General features: G+C 41.7%; 2 protein-coding genes and 1 long non-coding RNA gene across 4 annotated transcripts in view; 1 reads left to right on the top strand and 2 right to left on the bottom strand.

Moving 5' to 3' along the window:
• Nucleotides 1–7,864, bottom strand: part of B3GALT5 (beta-1,3-galactosyltransferase 5) — a 31,537-nt gene extending 23,673 nt beyond the window's left edge. Inside the window, exon 1 of the mRNA XM_010723770.4 lies at nucleotides 7,745–7,864. The gene's annotated coding sequence lies outside the window, so the exon portion shown is untranslated. The remainder of the gene's footprint in view (nucleotides 1–7,744) is intronic.
• Nucleotides 811–17,870, top strand: LOC146545551 (uncharacterized). 2 transcript variants are annotated; one of them, XR_014879613.1, is made up of 4 exons: nucleotides 811–895; nucleotides 1,556–1,730; nucleotides 6,748–8,966; nucleotides 11,946–17,870. It is a non-coding gene; the product is annotated as an uncharacterized LOC146545551 (long non-coding RNA). The 2 variants fall into 2 exon arrangements; XR_014879612.1 differs by lacking the exons at nucleotides 811–895; nucleotides 1,556–1,730 and adding an exon at nucleotides 2,464–2,596.
• Nucleotides 9,313–18,092, bottom strand: part of SH3BGR (SH3 domain binding glutamate rich protein) — a 26,226-nt gene continuing 17,446 nt past the window's right edge. The window contains exons 4-7 of the mRNA XM_003202948.5: nucleotides 17,868–17,972; nucleotides 13,813–13,842; nucleotides 10,685–10,827; nucleotides 9,313–9,821 (exon numbers count right to left, since the gene is read on the bottom strand). Coding sequence (XP_003202996.2) covers nucleotides 10,726–10,827; nucleotides 13,813–13,842; nucleotides 17,868–17,972 — 237 coding nt within the window. The 3' untranslated portion in view covers nucleotides 9,313–9,821; nucleotides 10,685–10,725. The remainder of the gene's footprint in view (nucleotides 9,822–10,684; nucleotides 10,828–13,812; nucleotides 13,843–17,867; nucleotides 17,973–18,092) is intronic.

Below are 18,092 nucleotides of genomic sequence, written 5' to 3'. Positions count from 1 at the left end.
TTCTCAACACGAACGAAGTCGTTTTTGACATCATCCCACTTTGAAATGTTCCCACGTAGTTTAAAGCAGAATTTTGAGAAGTGAAAGATGTTTATCTCCAAAGGAAAAAAGGTCATTCAGTGAATGTTTATTTCTTTCAAATCCTGGACTGGGTGTACAAAGCACTGCCACATTACCAACTGAAATCAAATGCTAACTTTCACCTACTTTTTTTCAGGGAAACCTTGTTAATCAGCACTGCTCTCATCCAACCTTCTGCAGGTCTGCTCTGCTGCACTCTGACCCTTTCTGTTAACCAGGAGAGGTATTATTCACAGAGATTTAGATATTTCTACCTAAAAAAATTACACATTTTTTTACGTTGTTTTTATTTTCCAGATGAATGAGAGCAACTATTGCTAGATTGATAGGTATCTATCTTCCCCATGATTCCCCAGTAATCTAACTGAAAGGAGGTTGTGTTGAGGTGGGGGTTGGCCTGTTCTGCCAGGTAACAGTGAAAGGACAAAAGCAAATGGCCTCAAGTTGCACCAGGAGAGGTTCTGATTGGATGTTAGAAAAAACTTCTCAGCAAGAGCAGTGAGGCAGTGGCACGGGCTGCCCAGGGAGGTGGTGGACTCATCGTCCCTGGAGGTGTTCAAGAGCCGTGTGAATGTGGCACTGAGGGACGTGGTCTATAGCAGTCACAGGCATGGGCTGATGTTTGGACCTGACAATCTTATTGGTCTTTCCAACCTTTATGAATCTATGAACTCACACCTTAAGCTTCCTACATCAACAGCTTCTAACTTTTCCTCTTTCTTGCTTGATAGACTCTTACAGAACACGAAGAAGGCAATGGGTGCACTGTATCTGTCCTTTACAAGGCAGTGGACTGCTCCTTCCTCTTCTTGAGGTGTGGCAGATACTTGTCATTTTTATGTGCTGCGTTGTCAATTAATAGCACCTGCTTCTGATAAGAAGTATGTCACAGATAAAAATGACTCACTTGGGAGAGGGAAGCAGCAGGACTGTTTATTGGCATTGTGATTGAAAAGAGATTTTGCAATGTAACTAAATTTGATGATATGAGTTGTTGTTTACTGCATGGAGTTTGGGGTAAGTCAGGTGACTTGGGAAGACCTCCTGCTGGGTCCTGTGGATCAGAAGGAATCCCTTGCTTCCTAAACTCCTGCTTAGAGGAGCCTGAGTGCAGCTGGACCCAATCCTAGTCTCAGACTTTGTCAACAGTCTGTATCTAAAACAATAGATCGATTAGGTATGGACTCAGCCTTGACGAGGCCACACTTTGAGTACTGTGTTCAGTTTTGGGTCCCTCATTAAAAGAAGGGCACAGAGGCCCTGGAGTAATTCTGGAGAAGGGCTACGAAGGGGACTGGAGGACAAGTCTGATGGGGAAGGAACTGGGCTGTGGAAACTGGGATTGTTCAGTCAGGAAAAGAAGAGCTGTCAGCCTGTAGCACAGTGTCATGAAACACAGAGCAGCAGTAAATGGACCTGGCTTTGTCTTCTCTTGCCCACTTAATCCACTCTCTGCTCTTTCTCCTTGATTCAGGAAATGGAACTGTAATTAAGAAGGAAAAAAGCTCCTTATATGGAAGCAGTCCTCTTGTTAACAACTGTGAAACAGAGCCCCTTAACATCTCGCTTCATCCATTAACACCGAGGTGCTGGCTCCCTGCTCTGCCTGCCAAGGGCATTCATCTATCCAAAGACATAAGCTCCTTCTGGTAAGGATATTTCTAATATTCAGAGTAATTCAGCATGTCTAACTCACATTTTACCACTCTCCACGTGCCAGTTCTGGTATTGCCCACCTCACCAGAGCCTTCTGCAGCACAAAACAGCTCTTGTTGTCCAGAGGAAAGTTGTCAGTGTGAGGCTGCTCAGATGGAGAAACTTTATAATTCTGGCTGTGGGACCACTGAGAGAAACAAAAATCTTAAGCAGCAGTATGGGGCTTGCAGTATCAAACAGGAGATCAGAGACTGTGGTATCTTAAGGTTTCCACTCAAAGCACTGCACTGGAATGGCTTTATTTCCATCCAACCCCAAAGCAATATGTGCATGGTGTTGCACTTGTGCTTCTGGAGGCAACTGTGAAGCCATGCTACTGGATACTGTAGGAAAGGACACTTGCAGTTGAAAAAGTGAAAGTAAAAAACTAATATACATTCCTAGATGTCTAAGAAGACTTTTAATGGATGAATATTTAAATGCAGATAGCTCAGCAACTTTAAATAGTGATATACTGCACTTTTCTGCTATATTTTGAATGTTAAGCCATACCCTCTGCAATGCACTTAGTATGTTAACATCGAATTACTTTCCTACCATCACCTGCCACTTTTCACCCCACCTTGCAAGGCAGTTGTTACACCCTCCATTGCTACCCTGCACAAAGCAACAAACACCCCTTCACCATCTACTTCCTTATTTCCTTTGGCATCAACAAAATATCCCCACATGAGTCAACAAGCTTCCATAGCACCACCATAAGCCACAAAGCAAGACATGCAAAACAAAGGCTCCAGGCAGCCCCAAGTACTCACAGATTCTGGACACAGCAACAGTGAGCAGACCATTGGCTTTGGAGGTAAGAAACTGGTCTCTAAGTGATGATGCAAGAACAAATGCTCTGCTCCTCTTACATCAGGCATTGGAATCACAACATGCAGCCTGAGGTGTGTCTCTTAAGAGCTGCTGACCTTCACCTTGGGCATGGGTGTTAGACACCTTGACACCTTGTAGCCACAAGGCAGGCCCCTCTGTACCCTAAAAGGGCTCCAGCACTTTGCCTAGCATTATTATTGTGCATGTTTCTGAAGCCCACTCACTGACACTGACAGAGATCAAGTGTCTACCAGGCTCTTGAGCTGTTTGAACACTAATGACAAGGCTCTGAAGCATGCCTTCAAGGTACCGCGCATGAAGGTATCTGTGGTTTTGGCATGTGGTTTCTCTTGGGAGAAGATGTTGATGCTGACATTAAGAAAGCAACAGTCAGACTGAGAGCACTAAAGGGGAATAAACTTATTGCCAGCAGTGGTGGAGCAGAGCACACTGCTGAGGATGCTCAGTGCTGGTTAAACTCGCATTTTCAAGCACCTGTAGTACAAAGGCAGCAATACTGACAGGTGGCAGTTTGCCACCCATGAAACCCGTGTGCTCAATGGGAGTTCCCTGCTACCTTGCAATGTTCTGCCGAGTATTGGCTCTCCCACTGCAGGGAAAAGCTATACAGCAGCGTAAAGGAGACATCTCATTGCTCATGCTTGTGTCTCACTAGCTGCTTCTTCCTTTCATAGAAACATAGAATCACAGAATCAGTAAGATGGGAAAAGACCTCTAACATCACCTAGTCCAACTGTCAGCCCTCCCTCATCATACCCACTATGCGCCACATCCACGTGGTTCTTGAACATCACCAGGGACGGTGACTCCACCACGTCCTGGGCAGCCTGTGCCACTGCCTCACTGCTCTTTCTGAGAAGAAATATTTCCTAATATCCAACTCCCCCTGGTGCAACTTGAGGCCATTCCCTCTCATCCTATCACTGCTATCTGGGAGAAGAGGCCCACCCCCACATCACCACAGCCTCCTTTCAGGTGGTTGTAGAGCGTGATAAGGCCTCCCCTGAGCCTCCCCTTCTCCAGACTAAAGAACCCCAGTTCACTCATTTGCTCCCCATCAGACTTGTGCTTTAGACCCCTCACAGTTTTGATGCTCTTCCCTGGGCATGCTCCAGGTCCTCAATGTCTTTCTTGTAGTGAGGGGCTTTCAGGTGAGGGGCATTTGCAGGATCTGGAAATATTCATGCTGTTTTTCAGCACCTCAGACATCCTGTCCTTGCATGTTCAGTACGCACAGCCATACAGCCAATCATACCACTCCTTGCTTTATTTCCCATGCAGTTCCTTGTGATACGTAATGCATTATACTCCATGTACATGTGCTGATCATTTGTATTTTCCCTTTCTCCTGCATTAAATTCCTTCTCCAGTTCCATCCTTTATTCCTGACCCAAAACAACTCTAAACATCCTCCATGTTGCTGGACTGAACCACTACTCCATCATCATGTAAACTGGACAATGCAAGCCCCAGGTATCTGGAGCAGCTTTCCCCTGATCTCTCAGTGTGATTTCATCCTTTTGGGCCAGGGGCTCAGCCACCACCTAGTACCCAAATGAAATCCTGCTGCAGCCTCATCCAACATTACTTGGTATGCACTGCACTTCTGAAAATAGCTCCTGAATACATCCTCTCATCACATGTCTCCTTGCTACTGCTGCATCATGTTACAGCTCCTCAGGCTTCACAACGAACCCATGCACACAGGCTCATACAAGTGTCCCAGGAGTACAGGCACTCAGATTCAAGTAGAAACTCCTGTTTGTCCTCATAGCATGTGATGTTGGTTCTTTACACTGTCAAATTTCTCTCACTTGCATCCTTCCAGGGACATTTCCTGGCCCACCATCCTGTTTTCTGCACAGGCAGCAATCCCAGTTCCTCACCCATTCTGTGCTTCATCAGCCTGTGACAGGCATCAGTTAAGCACAGTTCCCAAAACTGATCCCTGCAGAGTGCTGCCACCTCAGCTACATCCTGTCCATCCCCTCTGCTCCTGGGCAGCAGATTTTGGCTGCCTGGGACTCCCACTCTCGTTGGAGCCATTTCCTGCAGCTGATGCAGGCATCTGCAACAGAACACACTGGTGCTTCGCTGAAACTAGTTCCAGGCTGGCCAGAGACTGGGCATCATTTTTCATCACTGCCTCTAGCTTTCATCATAATCCAATTAGGAGCACATGGACGCCAGTACCAGACTCACTTAAGTTGTCTGTACTCAACATTAATGCAGCGTACTGCATCATTAAAATCCAGCAACCTTGCAACTCTCGTGGAAAAGTACTGGAGCACACAAAAAGCCAAGAATCCTCTAACACCCTGTGCTCCATTTCTGACTGCTGGCATCACTCATGTAGAATGGCCAGCAGCTGCTTCTCAGATAGGTCTGGAGTGGGATGTTGGAAGGGACAAGTCTGCTTTGTTTGTTTGGAGCTTATTGTGTAGGTAACTCGCAACAAAAAAAAAATCCCTGTAGTGGCGGGAGAGGGAAATACAGACCCAGCAACAAGTAAGAAGGCCACTCATGTGCTTGATGTGTGCCTTGGGGCTGCTAACTTTAACAGGGTGGTGGCTCTGAAGGCTAAGGCCAGAAACAGCAGGCATCCTCATGGCACCAGTGCTGCTCTGCCCTGCCCTACCAAGGGCTTGCAGGTGCTGGGGGGTTACTGCTGAAGTAACGTAAAGCTTCAAGGTAAAAAAAGAAATAAAATGCTTCCCTAGTAAGCTGAGAATTGGATTTAACAGGAAAAAGGCATTTGTCCTGATGAAGTACTCCTGGTCCAAGGAGAGGAGGCCTTAAGGGCTCAGCCTGGGCCATTTCCCTCTCCCTGCTGGCCATCCCTCTTGCAATGCAGCCCAGGATACTGTTGGCCTTCTGAGCTGCAAGCACACACTGCTGGCTCATGTCCAGCTTTTTGTCCATCAGGATCCCCAAGTCCTCTGCCAAGCTGCTCTCAAGGAGTTCTTCTCCTTGTACATATACTTGGGATTGCCCCAATCCGAGTACAACCCCTCACACTTGGCTTTGTTGAACCTCACTAGGTTCACATGGGTCCACCTTTTGAGTTTATCAAGGCCCCTCTGGATGTCATCCCTTCCTTCTGCTGTATCACCTGCAACACTCAGCTTGTTGTCAGCAAACTTGATCCAATTATATATGTCATTGATAAAGATGTTCGAGATGGACCCCTGGGAGACACTGCTTGTTACCTGCCTCCATCTGGACTTATATAACCACTGACCACAGCTCTCTGGCTGTAACCATCCAACCAATTCCTCATCCACCAAATAGTCCAGCCATCAAGTCCGTATCTCTCCAGCTGAGAAATAAGGATGTGGTGCAGGACCATGTCAAAGTCCATGTCACAAGTGCAGGTAGATGATGCCAGTTTCCTCTCCTTTGTCCACCAATGTCATTGCTCCATTATATAATATGCAGTTATACTTCCATTTTCTGAACAATGTATTGATGCTTTCATTTTATTCTCATAAAATTTCTACAATAAGATTATGTTTTCTTTTTCTTATCTTTCATGGAGAAAGCAAAGCACAAGGAAGTTAACTGAATAGGCTGTGGTCAAAAATGAGTTTGGACAGGCTGATATCAAAACTCAACTTCTCGTACACCTGTTTACACAACAACAGTATTCTTTGCAAAGCGTCCTTATTAGAGGATGATACTTTTCCTCAGTGAATTTGTGGCAACCGTAGGGCAGCTGCAAGGGACCTGTAGTCCCCTGAATTAACAACCCCAAGGCTCTCTCCATTTTCTAATGACAGATGTCCAAACTGCATGCAAAATCATGGATACTGTATTCTGAAGCAGTGGGATACATCCCATGTAATTCACACCTGATTCACAATCAATTATCCTCGACCTGTGGGCATTAAACACTTCATGCAGCCTCTGCACCTTATTTCATCATGAGCAAAATGGAGACAGTAGCTCACTAAGGCTGAGAGTCTCAGCTGAGCATTGCTCAGTTTCTGTGTGCATGACAATGACTTTGCAACGGCAGGAACAGCCCACATTCTTCAAGATGTTTGACATCAAACCTTATATTTTCAATCTGTCTTCTGAAGAAATTAATCTGTCGAATTTTTCTCTTCCCAGATTGTTTGTCAAGTTTATCTCCAGCCTCCTGAGGTTGTCAAAGGATGCAGATAAGTAGACTTATCTCCTTTTGCACTGATAATCTCGCAGTACACAGGAAACAATTAGCAAGTCTTATTAGCTGGAAGGCAGGTGAACAGACACAGTGGCTAGAAAGATCACCAAAAATAAATGCCCAGGGCTAGTGCCATATTGGCAAGACTACTGATAATTTCATTTCTCTCCAATGAATTTTGTTTAGAGCATTCTCATAAAACCTCTCACAAACTTTGGTGGCTTAGAAATGCTCTCATGTAAGAGAAAAAATGGCCCACTTTGCCTTTTGGACCTGATACCTCGCCCTCTCCATTTCTAGCAACAGGTTGTAGCCCTTAATACTTATTTTCCTGGAAAACTGCCATTGACTCACTCTATCTACTTAGGTATTTTGTGATGTCCTTCTTTTACATTTCAGCAGCCTGTTAAATTTGACCATCTTTTTTTTTTAAGTGCAACCACCCACCATCCTATGACATATATGGATCTATAGGAAACATAACTTGAAGCCTTCCTAATTTTAACTTGTTTTGGCATATTAGGAGTTTCTAACATCAGTCATCAAGAAAAATACTTTACATACCAAAGTGCCACCAAAAGCAGCTTCCTCCTTTCTTGTTTAACTGTGGTGAACTAGAAATAATTTTTCATCCACAGTGAAACGCGGTGCACCTGCAGTCTCAGTTAGCCAACTCTGGTTGTTTTCTCTCAGTGAAAAATCAATGATATAATAATGCAGACAGTATGTTTTCAAATGCATCTAATTAATTAGCTCATGTATTTGTGCTACTGCTTTTCATCCTGCTGGAGTTAGAAAAGCTTATTTATTTTCCTAGTAGCAATGAATTACTGAGGAAAGTGTTAAGCTTTTGCAACCAGAATTAGTGTTATGGCTGAAAACGCAGGGCATTCCTATGAAGCAGCAGCTGGCTTTCAGCTATTTTGTCCTTTGCATACTCACAGCCTCCTTTAGTCTGGAAGAAAAGGTGATCAGTAAATGCCAAAAAGTATTATCCCAAAGAGAGCAACAAATGTCCGTTCAGTGAGTGCAACTGTATGCTGTCCCACTGGCTTTGTCACCAGGCACTGAGAGTCCTGTGCCACCAGCTGAGGGCAGGTCAGTGCGTCACTCCTGCATGTGAGGCTTAGCATTCCTCACATTCCCTGACCAGCTTGTCAGATTATTCTCTCTCAAGGAGATGGTTGCCATATTTCTGCCTTAACAAGTAATTCCTGAATATGTGAGATTTGGTGGGTTTGTTTCAAGTCTGAAGCCTTGGGGCCCACCCGGCACTGAGATGCTTGGGTAGAGGAAAACTGGAATGCAAAGGCCATCAACTGCAAGAATCTCAGGCAACCTGGAGATGCACTGAGGCTACCACAAATGGTCAACACAGTCTCACTGCACTGAATTTATCACATTCCCCAAAGTATGGTGTCCTTTCGCTCAAAACTACTGCAGCAATTCCTGGCACCTCAATTTGGCTGCCAGTGAGATGGGGAGCATTTTCCCAGTGAGGAGTTTTCACCTACAGGTACATAAGAACTGGATCAGGTCAATAGCTCACCTAACCCAGTAATTAGCCTTTGGAAGTGGAAATAGGCAATACTAATTAGGAGCAGCATGTGAATCCATCCACCATATGCAACTTTTTCTGCTTATAATCCTCAGCAGCTAAAATTCACTGGATTAGAGATATCAGTGGACACATCTCAAGTGGTCATATCTGCTTATGAGCTTCCTTTTTCCTGAAGTTGCCTATTGACCTATTGTTCAGTGGTTGCTCATGCAGCCACTCACAGTACAGGAGATTTCCATTCAAAAAGCCAGCTCCTTGATCAGAGTTAATCACAAAGTCACAGTTCCTTTTGTTGTGTAGCTATGGACTACTTTGGCAATAAGTATTTTTTTCTTCTCTCTTCTATAAGCAGTTATTATAACTCTCCTAACAAGTAATTGCACAAGGGGATGAAATTTAAGCTTCATCCTTCTCAGTAAACATCTCACAGAGCACAAATATGAATTAACTTTCTCTGCCTCCATGTGCCAGAGAATACAGATGTATCCATGAAAACTGACATAGTCTCTGTTGAAGGGGCCAGGACATCTCTTTCCTTCAAAGATGATCACTTAACCTTGTGGTTGGAATCTTCTGCAGGCAGGCTGCCAATGGTAGAGGCAGGTAGGTATGCAATTAACAACATCATTATTCTTATCCTACAAAACAGTGTTAACCACAGTACTACTGTAAGTAAGTAAGAGGGGAAGAAGAATACCTCATTTTCTCTTTTTTGTTTGGTATCTGATCACGTCTGATCTGCTTCTGCCTCTCATGAGAAAGGAATATGCTCATGTATCTCGTACATCCCTTGGGACACAGGTAAATGTATACACAGCACCAGAAACATTAGCAGGAGGTAAGGTGAAAATCTTTACATAACTTATAACCATAATGATGAAAAAAACTTAGTTTTACAGATGCTAGTGCTGCTAGCTAGGGCTAAATTAATACTTTTACAGACAAAGAATGGATGTGACAGAAAATGCATTTATTTAAACTGCTGTACAATGGGAATCTCAATCGCTTTCAAAAGCCAGCTGAGGGAGAAGTGACTCACATAAGTTGCATACAGGAAGCCTTTTTGTAGTTTTCAGCTCTGAGTTTCTTTTTCTCCGAATACAACACCACTTGTGTGAGTGCAGTTATCTGCTGAGTGGTAGCAGTGTGCTTGACAGTACATAAACATGGAGAAAGACATGGTTCCTGCTCTGAGGAACTTACAGTCTAAGATATGACATGGACAATACTATTCCAACACATAACAGTCAACTGAAATATCAGCAATCAGATATAAGAAGATCCATTTTAACAAGCAATTGTAATACCAAATATATATACAAAGGCTACAAGTAGGATACAGTGGTATCTTTGTTGTTCTGTATTTATATGTTCACATGTACACAGGCATGAAAGGTAGTGACGGTTTGCTTAAGAGGGAGGGTTTTCCTTTGGCAGGGCTGCTCCAGCTTGTGCTTCCTGAACAAAAATAAGGAAAAATAGGGCAGAATTTAGTACTCCTTCTGTAACTTTACATGTCTGAACACTGGACAGCACAAACTGAATTAAATTCCATGAAGTAGAGAAACTCAGATTTGGGAGAGCTAGTGTTGAAGGGCTGATAGCTTTTCTGTCCTATTGAGGCACTGGATTTCAGCACATATGCTGAAACCCATGGCAATTATCTCAGAAGTAGAATTAGCTGAGAATCCCACCAGTGTTAGAAAGAACACACGATATTCTGCATGTGCTGTTGGGAGAGAATCCCATCATCCAAGGGAAAATCTGCTGGAAATTCCAACTTCTTGTAGATAAATACTTTTTTCCTAGTAAGTGATTGCTCAATCTTTATTTCTGTGCACAAGAGATGAGACAGTAGGAGGAAGAAGGAAAACTAAAAATTAAATTTAAAAACACATTCTGACAAAACTTGATCAATGCTTCATGCTCTTATTCTGCCTCTGGGATGATTACTGTTTTGAGTTTCAAAAATCACTTTTGTCCAAGTTTCTAAGCAATCAGAGTAATAGATTATAGTGTGTTATACTTCTGGTCAGGCTCTCCATCCTTCCCCTTTGTTTTGAGCATGTTGACCAATTTCAACTACATTTGAGACATGAAGCCCTTAAAATTTTCAGTGAGATCAGAAAGGTAGAAGAGAAGCTGCAATGAGTCTAACAGTTAAATGTACATTTGGCCCACCAGTTGGGCAACTAGAGCACATGTATGGGTTTGATTAGTTGATTGTTTTGAAGGCATTGCATATAACAACATGCACAAAAATTTCAAGTCAATGCTTCTTTAAGAACATTTAGAAACTGTGCTGGATATCTTATACTTACCTGAAAACCTTTCAAGAGAGAATGTGTCATAAGGAAGTGTACTAAGACTCTTCTTGCTCCTCCACCTCTTCCTTTTCTTCTCCCTCTTCTTGCTTTCCTTCTTCTTCCTTTTCTTCTCCCTCTTCATGTTTTTCTTCTTCTTCCTTTTTATAGAAAATATTTGTAGTTTAGAATATAATAGGTGAAGGAAAAATAAAGAGTCTTGAAATGCTTTTGTAACTGCAAAAGTAATCTTACCAAAGCTTTAGAAAAATAGAACAGAAGAGTAATGTACAGAGTTTTTATTCCTAACAGTCCATGGCTCTAAGCTTTGTGGCGTTAATGGGCAAGGATAGGAATATGAAAATTCTTTTCTGAGATAGATTAGAATATAGTGCATAGATAAGATGTAAATAGCCATTCCAAATCAAAATGAGAACACAGAGTATATTTAAATATGGTAAAATTTAATATTTTGAATTGGAAGTTTTCTTCAAGTAAATAAGTGAATATTCATGGCAGAGAAACAAAACTCACAAATAATAATAAAAAAAATCATTTGGAATCAGATAAAAAAGGCTTTATTTCTGTTTCTAAATTTTTTATTTCTCTTTTTTCATTTCCTTTTTCTTTCTTCTTCTTCTTTTTTTTTTTAATAAAGGGGAAAATGCACAATTTACAGGCAATAGTTCTTTCCTTCAGTCAACCAAATAAACTGCTATTTGAAAGGTAGCATTTATGTAACACAGATAGCAATCTGTGTTTATTGTCTTTTAAGAGCTAGTAAATGAAGCGTAGAAGTATAACCCTGCCCTGAAAAACAACCAGAAATAGCACTTCTTTACTCCTTCTCTTCCAGTAAACTCAGGCTCAGAGCAACCTCACCTTCAATGTAAACAAGTTTTATCTCAAAAATGTCATACTTTTACACAGTATCTGAACTACAAAACTTAAAGGAATTTAATCCTGGAGCTATAAGCAAATTACAGATTTCAAAATCAGTTTTCAAGCAGGACTGCTGGTAAGGATGTTCCATATATGGATGGAACTTTGCTTTTTCTCTCACAGTCCGTATAGGAATCATATCCAAGTAACTGAGTCAACCTATTTAAACGTGGGCTTCTGCTTTCTTCTGAGAAATGGAGCTTTTGCAGTCAGATTTCTGTTACTGAATAGTTGTTTTTAGAGGGAACTATTGCACTAAGGGATCATCCTTACAAAAAAGGAAATGTAAGATAAGTCAGCTGAAGTTCTCCTTCCAACAAAATATTTTATCTTTCAGATTCTTTCTGTAGAAGAACTGTCCTTGGTTATCACTCTTTTTGAAACCTCGTAGAGTGATGACCTTGAATAATGCAAGCAGCAGTATCTGGAAGAACCATATGTACTACATTAAAGACAAGGGAGAATAATGAAGTCAAACTGAAGACAGCTGGGCCCTATAAGACAAACTAGAGAAATCTCATTTAGAAAAGAGGCAAACATGTAACTGAGCATGCTCCTGAAGACTGAGGACAAAAGTTTAGGAGCAATGAAGACTATCAGCCTTCCTCCCTCAACGCCCAGATTACCATTGAAAAGACCCCCAAGGGTGAATGCTCTAAGGGAGAGGTCTTATGTTAATCAGTTCTAAGAAAACATTAATGAGTTTGAGAAAATATTTAGCATGTGCATGAAATTCTGGAGCAAAACATAAGTATGTATGAGCACAACCAATAAATGTAATCTACAGATGAGCCAAGTTGCATATATTGGGCAGAGCCATTCCCTATGTGTCCAGCATTGCAATAAAGGAATACTTGCTAGACACAACTCTTTGGCTTGTCAGGTTAATCTTCTTGCTATCAAACTGAGCCAGGAAAGTCCTCAGACAACCCACGTTGTTTAGGTAGAATCATAGAATGGCTTGAGTTGGAAAGGACCTCAAAGCTCACCCAGTTCCACTTACCAGTTCAGGCTGTCAAGGGCCTCATCTAGCACTGTCTTGAATGCCTCCAGGAATAGGGCACCACAGTTTCTTGGGCAACCTGTGCCAGCATCTCACTAGCATCTCAGTGAAAAATTTCCCTGACGTCTAATCTAAATCTTCCCTCCTTTAGTTTAAAACCATTTCCCTTTGTCCTATCATGACCAGACTGTGTAAAAAGTTGATTTCCCTCCTGCTCACTTATAAACAATGAGTCACCTTATAAACAAAGGACACAATGACATCTCCCCAGGGCTCTCTCTTCTCCAAGCTAAACTAGCCCAGCTCTCTCAGCCCATCTTCATAGGAGAGGTGCTCCAGCCCTCAATCATCTTCATGGCCCTTCTCTAGACCCATTCCAACAACTTCAGTTTCAAATTTAAGTCAATTACAGTTTACAAAAGATATATATTTTTTTATTGTTTGTAGTAAGAGCTAATAGTGTCAGAACACTCTAGCAAGCTTTCACAGCCCTCACAGGCCTCACCAGAAGCACCAATATTCTGCCCAAGGGCTTAGGAATTCCATTTTAGCTTTCATACCAACAACCCTGGCAGCAGGCATGTGTGTATGTACCCATGTATATATATATATATATATATATATGCCTGTATTGCAGTTCGGAAGTGGGAAGATTAAACGTGCCCCCTGATTAATTGCAGGTTTGTAGTGGAAAATAGCCTAAAGTTTTAGGTATTAGGTAAAATAATTAATTTTACTGAGAACAGTGAAGAAATACTGAAGGCATAAACTTGCAATGCTGTGTAAAGCAGAGAAGCATGTAAGAATTTGCACCTGGGCCTTACAAACTCTTGAAGGAAGCAAGGGAAATATACCCTTTGTAGGCAGAACTGACTAAATCATCAGCATGACTCTGTAATCAGCACAGTGTCAGTCACAGATTTTCAAAGACCTATCTCTTTTGTGAGTCCTTGGCAAATTTTATTGAAGAATCCAGGAAAGCGTATCTTTCATTGACAGCTTTTAACAATTAACTGCCTATTTATGCTCTCCAAAAACATGACTATGATGTGATCAACAATTTCCTCTAGCAGAATTTAATACTGCTGTATTCAGTTTCATGAAAAAGAATTTGCTATCTTTTAAGTGTTAGAGAGACCAAAAGGAATTAAATGCACACAAATGAAAGATGGAAGCAAAATGTCTAAAGAATATACTATACCCCTGCCGCCGCATCTCCTTCCGTGTTTTCCTATATGAAAGACACAAAAAAAAAGGTTTAAAAAATAATCAAAAAAAGAATATCAGAGGTCATACAGGCAAAGCGCAGCAGAAATTAAGCACTGAATGCAGGGAAATTATGTGGAATTCAGTGGATTTACTTTGGGATAATGTCCTCCAGATTAGCTCACGAAGCACATTTGAGCTAAGCATTTACTGTGAAAAAGAGATATAAAAGCATAAAACACAGCTCTCTTTTTCTCAGTTACTTCCAATCAAATCTGCTTCATTTGCAAGCAAATCATTAGAGCTTGGGTTTTGTTTGCTTTTGCCTTAGTGGGGGAGGGGTGGTAGTTAGCTGGTCTTCAAAATCAAAGTTAAATCAGAATTATACAGAGTTCTATATGTGTTATATATCATCACTCAGAATTTGGTTTGAAGTTCTACTAACTGTTGTAGGCTGGAACAGATGCCTTGGCTCAACATTACCGGGGAATATGAAATACTACAAACTGGCTTTAGACTGTAGATTGAGCCAAAGTGATGAAGAGATGAGGGATAAAAGAGAGAAAATAAAAAGAGAAAAAACAGTGAATAGAATTTAAATGTCAGATACCAAGCCAATTGTTGGAGAGAAAGCGAAACATTACACAGAAAATCAGAGAACAGGCAAATTCAGCAGTAGCACACAGAAGGCATGAACAGCTATGACATTACGTAGAATAAGTTGAGATAAGGAAGTGATCTGGAGTGCCAGGGTTTATATGTGGCCTGGGGAACTGCAGAGACAGAATACAGACTTGCATTTTAATATGATTTTTGAACATGTTGCTAAAATAATTCTGCCCTGAAGTGAGCCTGATCTGTACTGCAAACTGATTTAACTGGGACACCACTTAAAATGATTCTACTCCCCCAAGCTAAAATCTAAAGTTAATATGAGACAGTAAAAATAAAGAAAAATAAGTGCATAGGAGGTCACAGTCTTTTCTTCCAAAAACTCAAAAAGAAAGGGACAGACCAATCAAGGGTAAGGGACGCCATATCCAAGGCAAAATGGTTCCTCAAACATCTCTATCACTGTGAAGAAGATTAGGAGTAGGTCCTAATTATTAGGAAAGATAAGCTTAACAAAGTGATCAGGGAAGGAAAGAATGTGTGAAAGAAGTGACTGGGGAAGGAAAGAAAGGTTTAAAGTGAAAAAGAAACTATAATCAAGAGGAATCCAAATGTACCTGTCCTTTGGCAACACAGACTGAGAGCTGCTCCTGTTACTGCAGAATCTGTGTCAGGGACTTTCTATTCCAAAATCTGCTCTGGGCTCTCCTGGACCCATGTTTGAATGAGGAGCCAGAGCTGCTGAACCCAGGCAGTCTGAAAACCTGCACACAGGTCTGGCATGAGGAGAGTGAAGAACAATCTGCTGCACTGTGCACATATCTCTGCTGCTTCTAGAAGGAGCTGCTGACCTAAGAAATTTGTTTTTCAGAGGACTGGGGTCTCTCATTGGTTTCTCAGGGTCCTACCAGCCTGAGATAAAAAGATGGAGCTTCTGGGCTCCTGTATCCCCCAGCAAGAGCAGCAGAAGCAGCATGGGACATATGCAGCCTCTATATGTACCCACGCTGGCTACTGGTTACCATTCCTGCTGCTGGGCTGGAAGAACATGCTGAAAACACCTATTCATTGTGATCAAGTTAAACAAGGTGTGCTGGGCTGCAGAATGAGAGGAAGAGATGGAAATACTGAAAATATCAATATAACAAAATATAAACCTTTAAGGACTAACAGACAACAGAGGTATTCCAATAGCAGTCTCATAAACATTAAACTTACTTAAATTCATAAAACCCTGACTGGGTAAGGAAATGCTATTCTCTTTGTAGAGTAAAACAATGAGACACAGACATGAAAAAAAAATTTCTGAGGCAATATGATTGTCTCAAAGTTATCCTTCTCATCTAAACTAGTCCTCTGCATGCTCACTGTAGTGAATGAAAATATCAGAATTTCAAAAGAATGATTCATGCCATCCATACAGCAGTGATAATTACAATGTTCTGGGAAAGGCAGGCAGATGCCACGTCACTGATGTGATCTCTCCTACGTGACATAGGGAGTGAGTTGGAGACCAGGATGAAAAATGGGTTTTGTTCATCCCTGCAGGAGCTACCTTGCTGCCTGCAGTCATGAGTACCCTCTGTAACAATGAGTGGGACAGAAACAGGAACAGTGCCGTTTTCTTCCCCTAGGAGCTGGCATACATCTGACATGATGAAGGTGGGAATCAGAGCTGGATGATTTCTGGAAGACTTTTCTCTTCACTTATGATATACCACATAAGAACATTTCAACACAGCCAAGATTGTGCAGGTGAAAGAGTAAGATTTGGAAGACTAATAATGTTCTGTGCCCTCATAACCAAGAGAGATCTGATCAAATGCACCGTCTTGCCTGGTGTTCACACCCTATTCCACTTCCCTCCCTGTAAAATGAGAGGACAAACATACTTTCCACTTACAGCTCCAATCTATTCTGTGAGAAATGGAGCAAGGTGCTTGTTGTATACGAGTAGCATTGCACTATGTCATTACAAAACCTCTCGTACACAGCTGCTTGACACATTTGCAAACATGTTCCAACATTCTGTTCTCATTTGAAAAACATTACAGTAGACAGTCAGCCAGAATGGTAGATAACTTAATCCAGCCAGGGTATGCACTGCAGCGTTGTGCTGGGTTTCTCTTAAGAGCTGGCATTTCTCTAAAGAGAAAAGGGTATTGATGGCATTTATGTGCTGACTGAATTCATAGAGACATGAAAAGCACTTGGATACAGTTTAAGGAGAAATTTCAGTTCCCTCTGGAGACTGTTCCCCTCCTCATTGCCACGCAGGCAAAATTTTAAATGGGACTTCCAGTGCCTGAGACTTGGATGATGTTGTGCAAAAGGGTGCACCATTCCAGCCTAATGGTTTTGTCACTGTTAAAAATGGGAATGGAGAAAGTAGAAACGGAGATGCTTCTTCAGGATAAGCACTGCACAACACAAAACAAAACACAAAACAAAACAAAAGAACATTTGTTTCATTTTTTAATGAAAGGAATGACACATTTGTTACAATTCAGCAGTATGCTGGACTTTCTGAGAAGGGACTCGCCTGATACTACAGCACCAGAACAAACCTGTTCTTAAGTACCATACTGGCGGAGTAGCAGCAAAAGCATCTGCATCTCTATCTCCAGACACCAGATCCATTTCTGCTTAGTCTCTATTGGTTCTAGACATTGCCGAGTAATATAAACATTTCACTGAGGAGGAAATGTGTACACAGCAGAATCACTGCTTTTCACAGGATTCATCTGTGCTTTCAACCACAACTTTACTGATATCAGCTATCTGCAGGAGAACGTGAGCATCAAGATTTACAGCAATTTTACTAGAGAACTGAAGGAAACAGATGTTTTCTTTCATGAACTTTTTGTAATGCAGTTTGAGATGTGCCCATGTGACTTTGATATCTCGCCATGAGGCAGGTAGAAAATATAACAATGCTCTGCATTTCTGCTCTGCCCAGGGGTTCCTGCATGGCTTGGAGAAGACGCTGTCAGATATGACTGGCTGTGGCAGCAGTCAGAGCTGATACATGACTACAAACATTAACAAACAGATTTATGAGTGCTGCAGATGCTGGCCATCGATAGCAGCAAATTTTTCCACGTGGATGGTACTCAGATGTCTAGCTCTAAATTATCCTCCATAATGAGAGTCGGGTTCCAAATGAGCATTGAGAAAAAAAAAGCACATGGTAACTATTGGCAAATGGAAAATATTAAATAAAGACAACTTATTTTATTCATGTAGAGCTGTGTTCCCTGGAGTATTATCTAGATTTCATATCACCATGATGAAGAAAACGCATCCAAAAGACAAGCAGGGCCATTCTGCAATCAATCTTCCCCACTCTCAGGTATAGCAGGAGAGCCGTGATGTGTTTTTTCATGTGCTCAGCACAGGCAAAACCCTCAAATCACAAAGGGAAAAAGGAAAAATTACCTGCTGATCTTCTGATGGTGGCTGAGCCTCTTCATGGGCCCCTTCATCTGCACTGTGTTCTGTGTGTGCCTCAGTTTCACCAGCAGTATCAGACTTTTCAGTCTCCTGGAAGCAAAGAGGTCATTGTTAGTCTCAGGACACACAACCAATAACTCATGTCTATACTCCTGACTTTCTTATTTGATGAGAGGTTTTTCTAATTTTTCTTTAGCACTCAAATCAGAA

Source organism: Meleagris gallopavo, chromosome 1 (assembly GCF_905368555.1).
Source record: "Meleagris gallopavo chromosome 1, MGAL_WU_HG_1.1, whole genome shotgun sequence".
NCBI classification, from domain to species: Eukaryota; Metazoa; Chordata; class Aves; order Galliformes; family Phasianidae; genus Meleagris; species Meleagris gallopavo.
The sequence above is the reverse complement of the archived record's forward strand: the minus strand, read 5'-3'. Positions and strand labels throughout refer to the sequence as shown.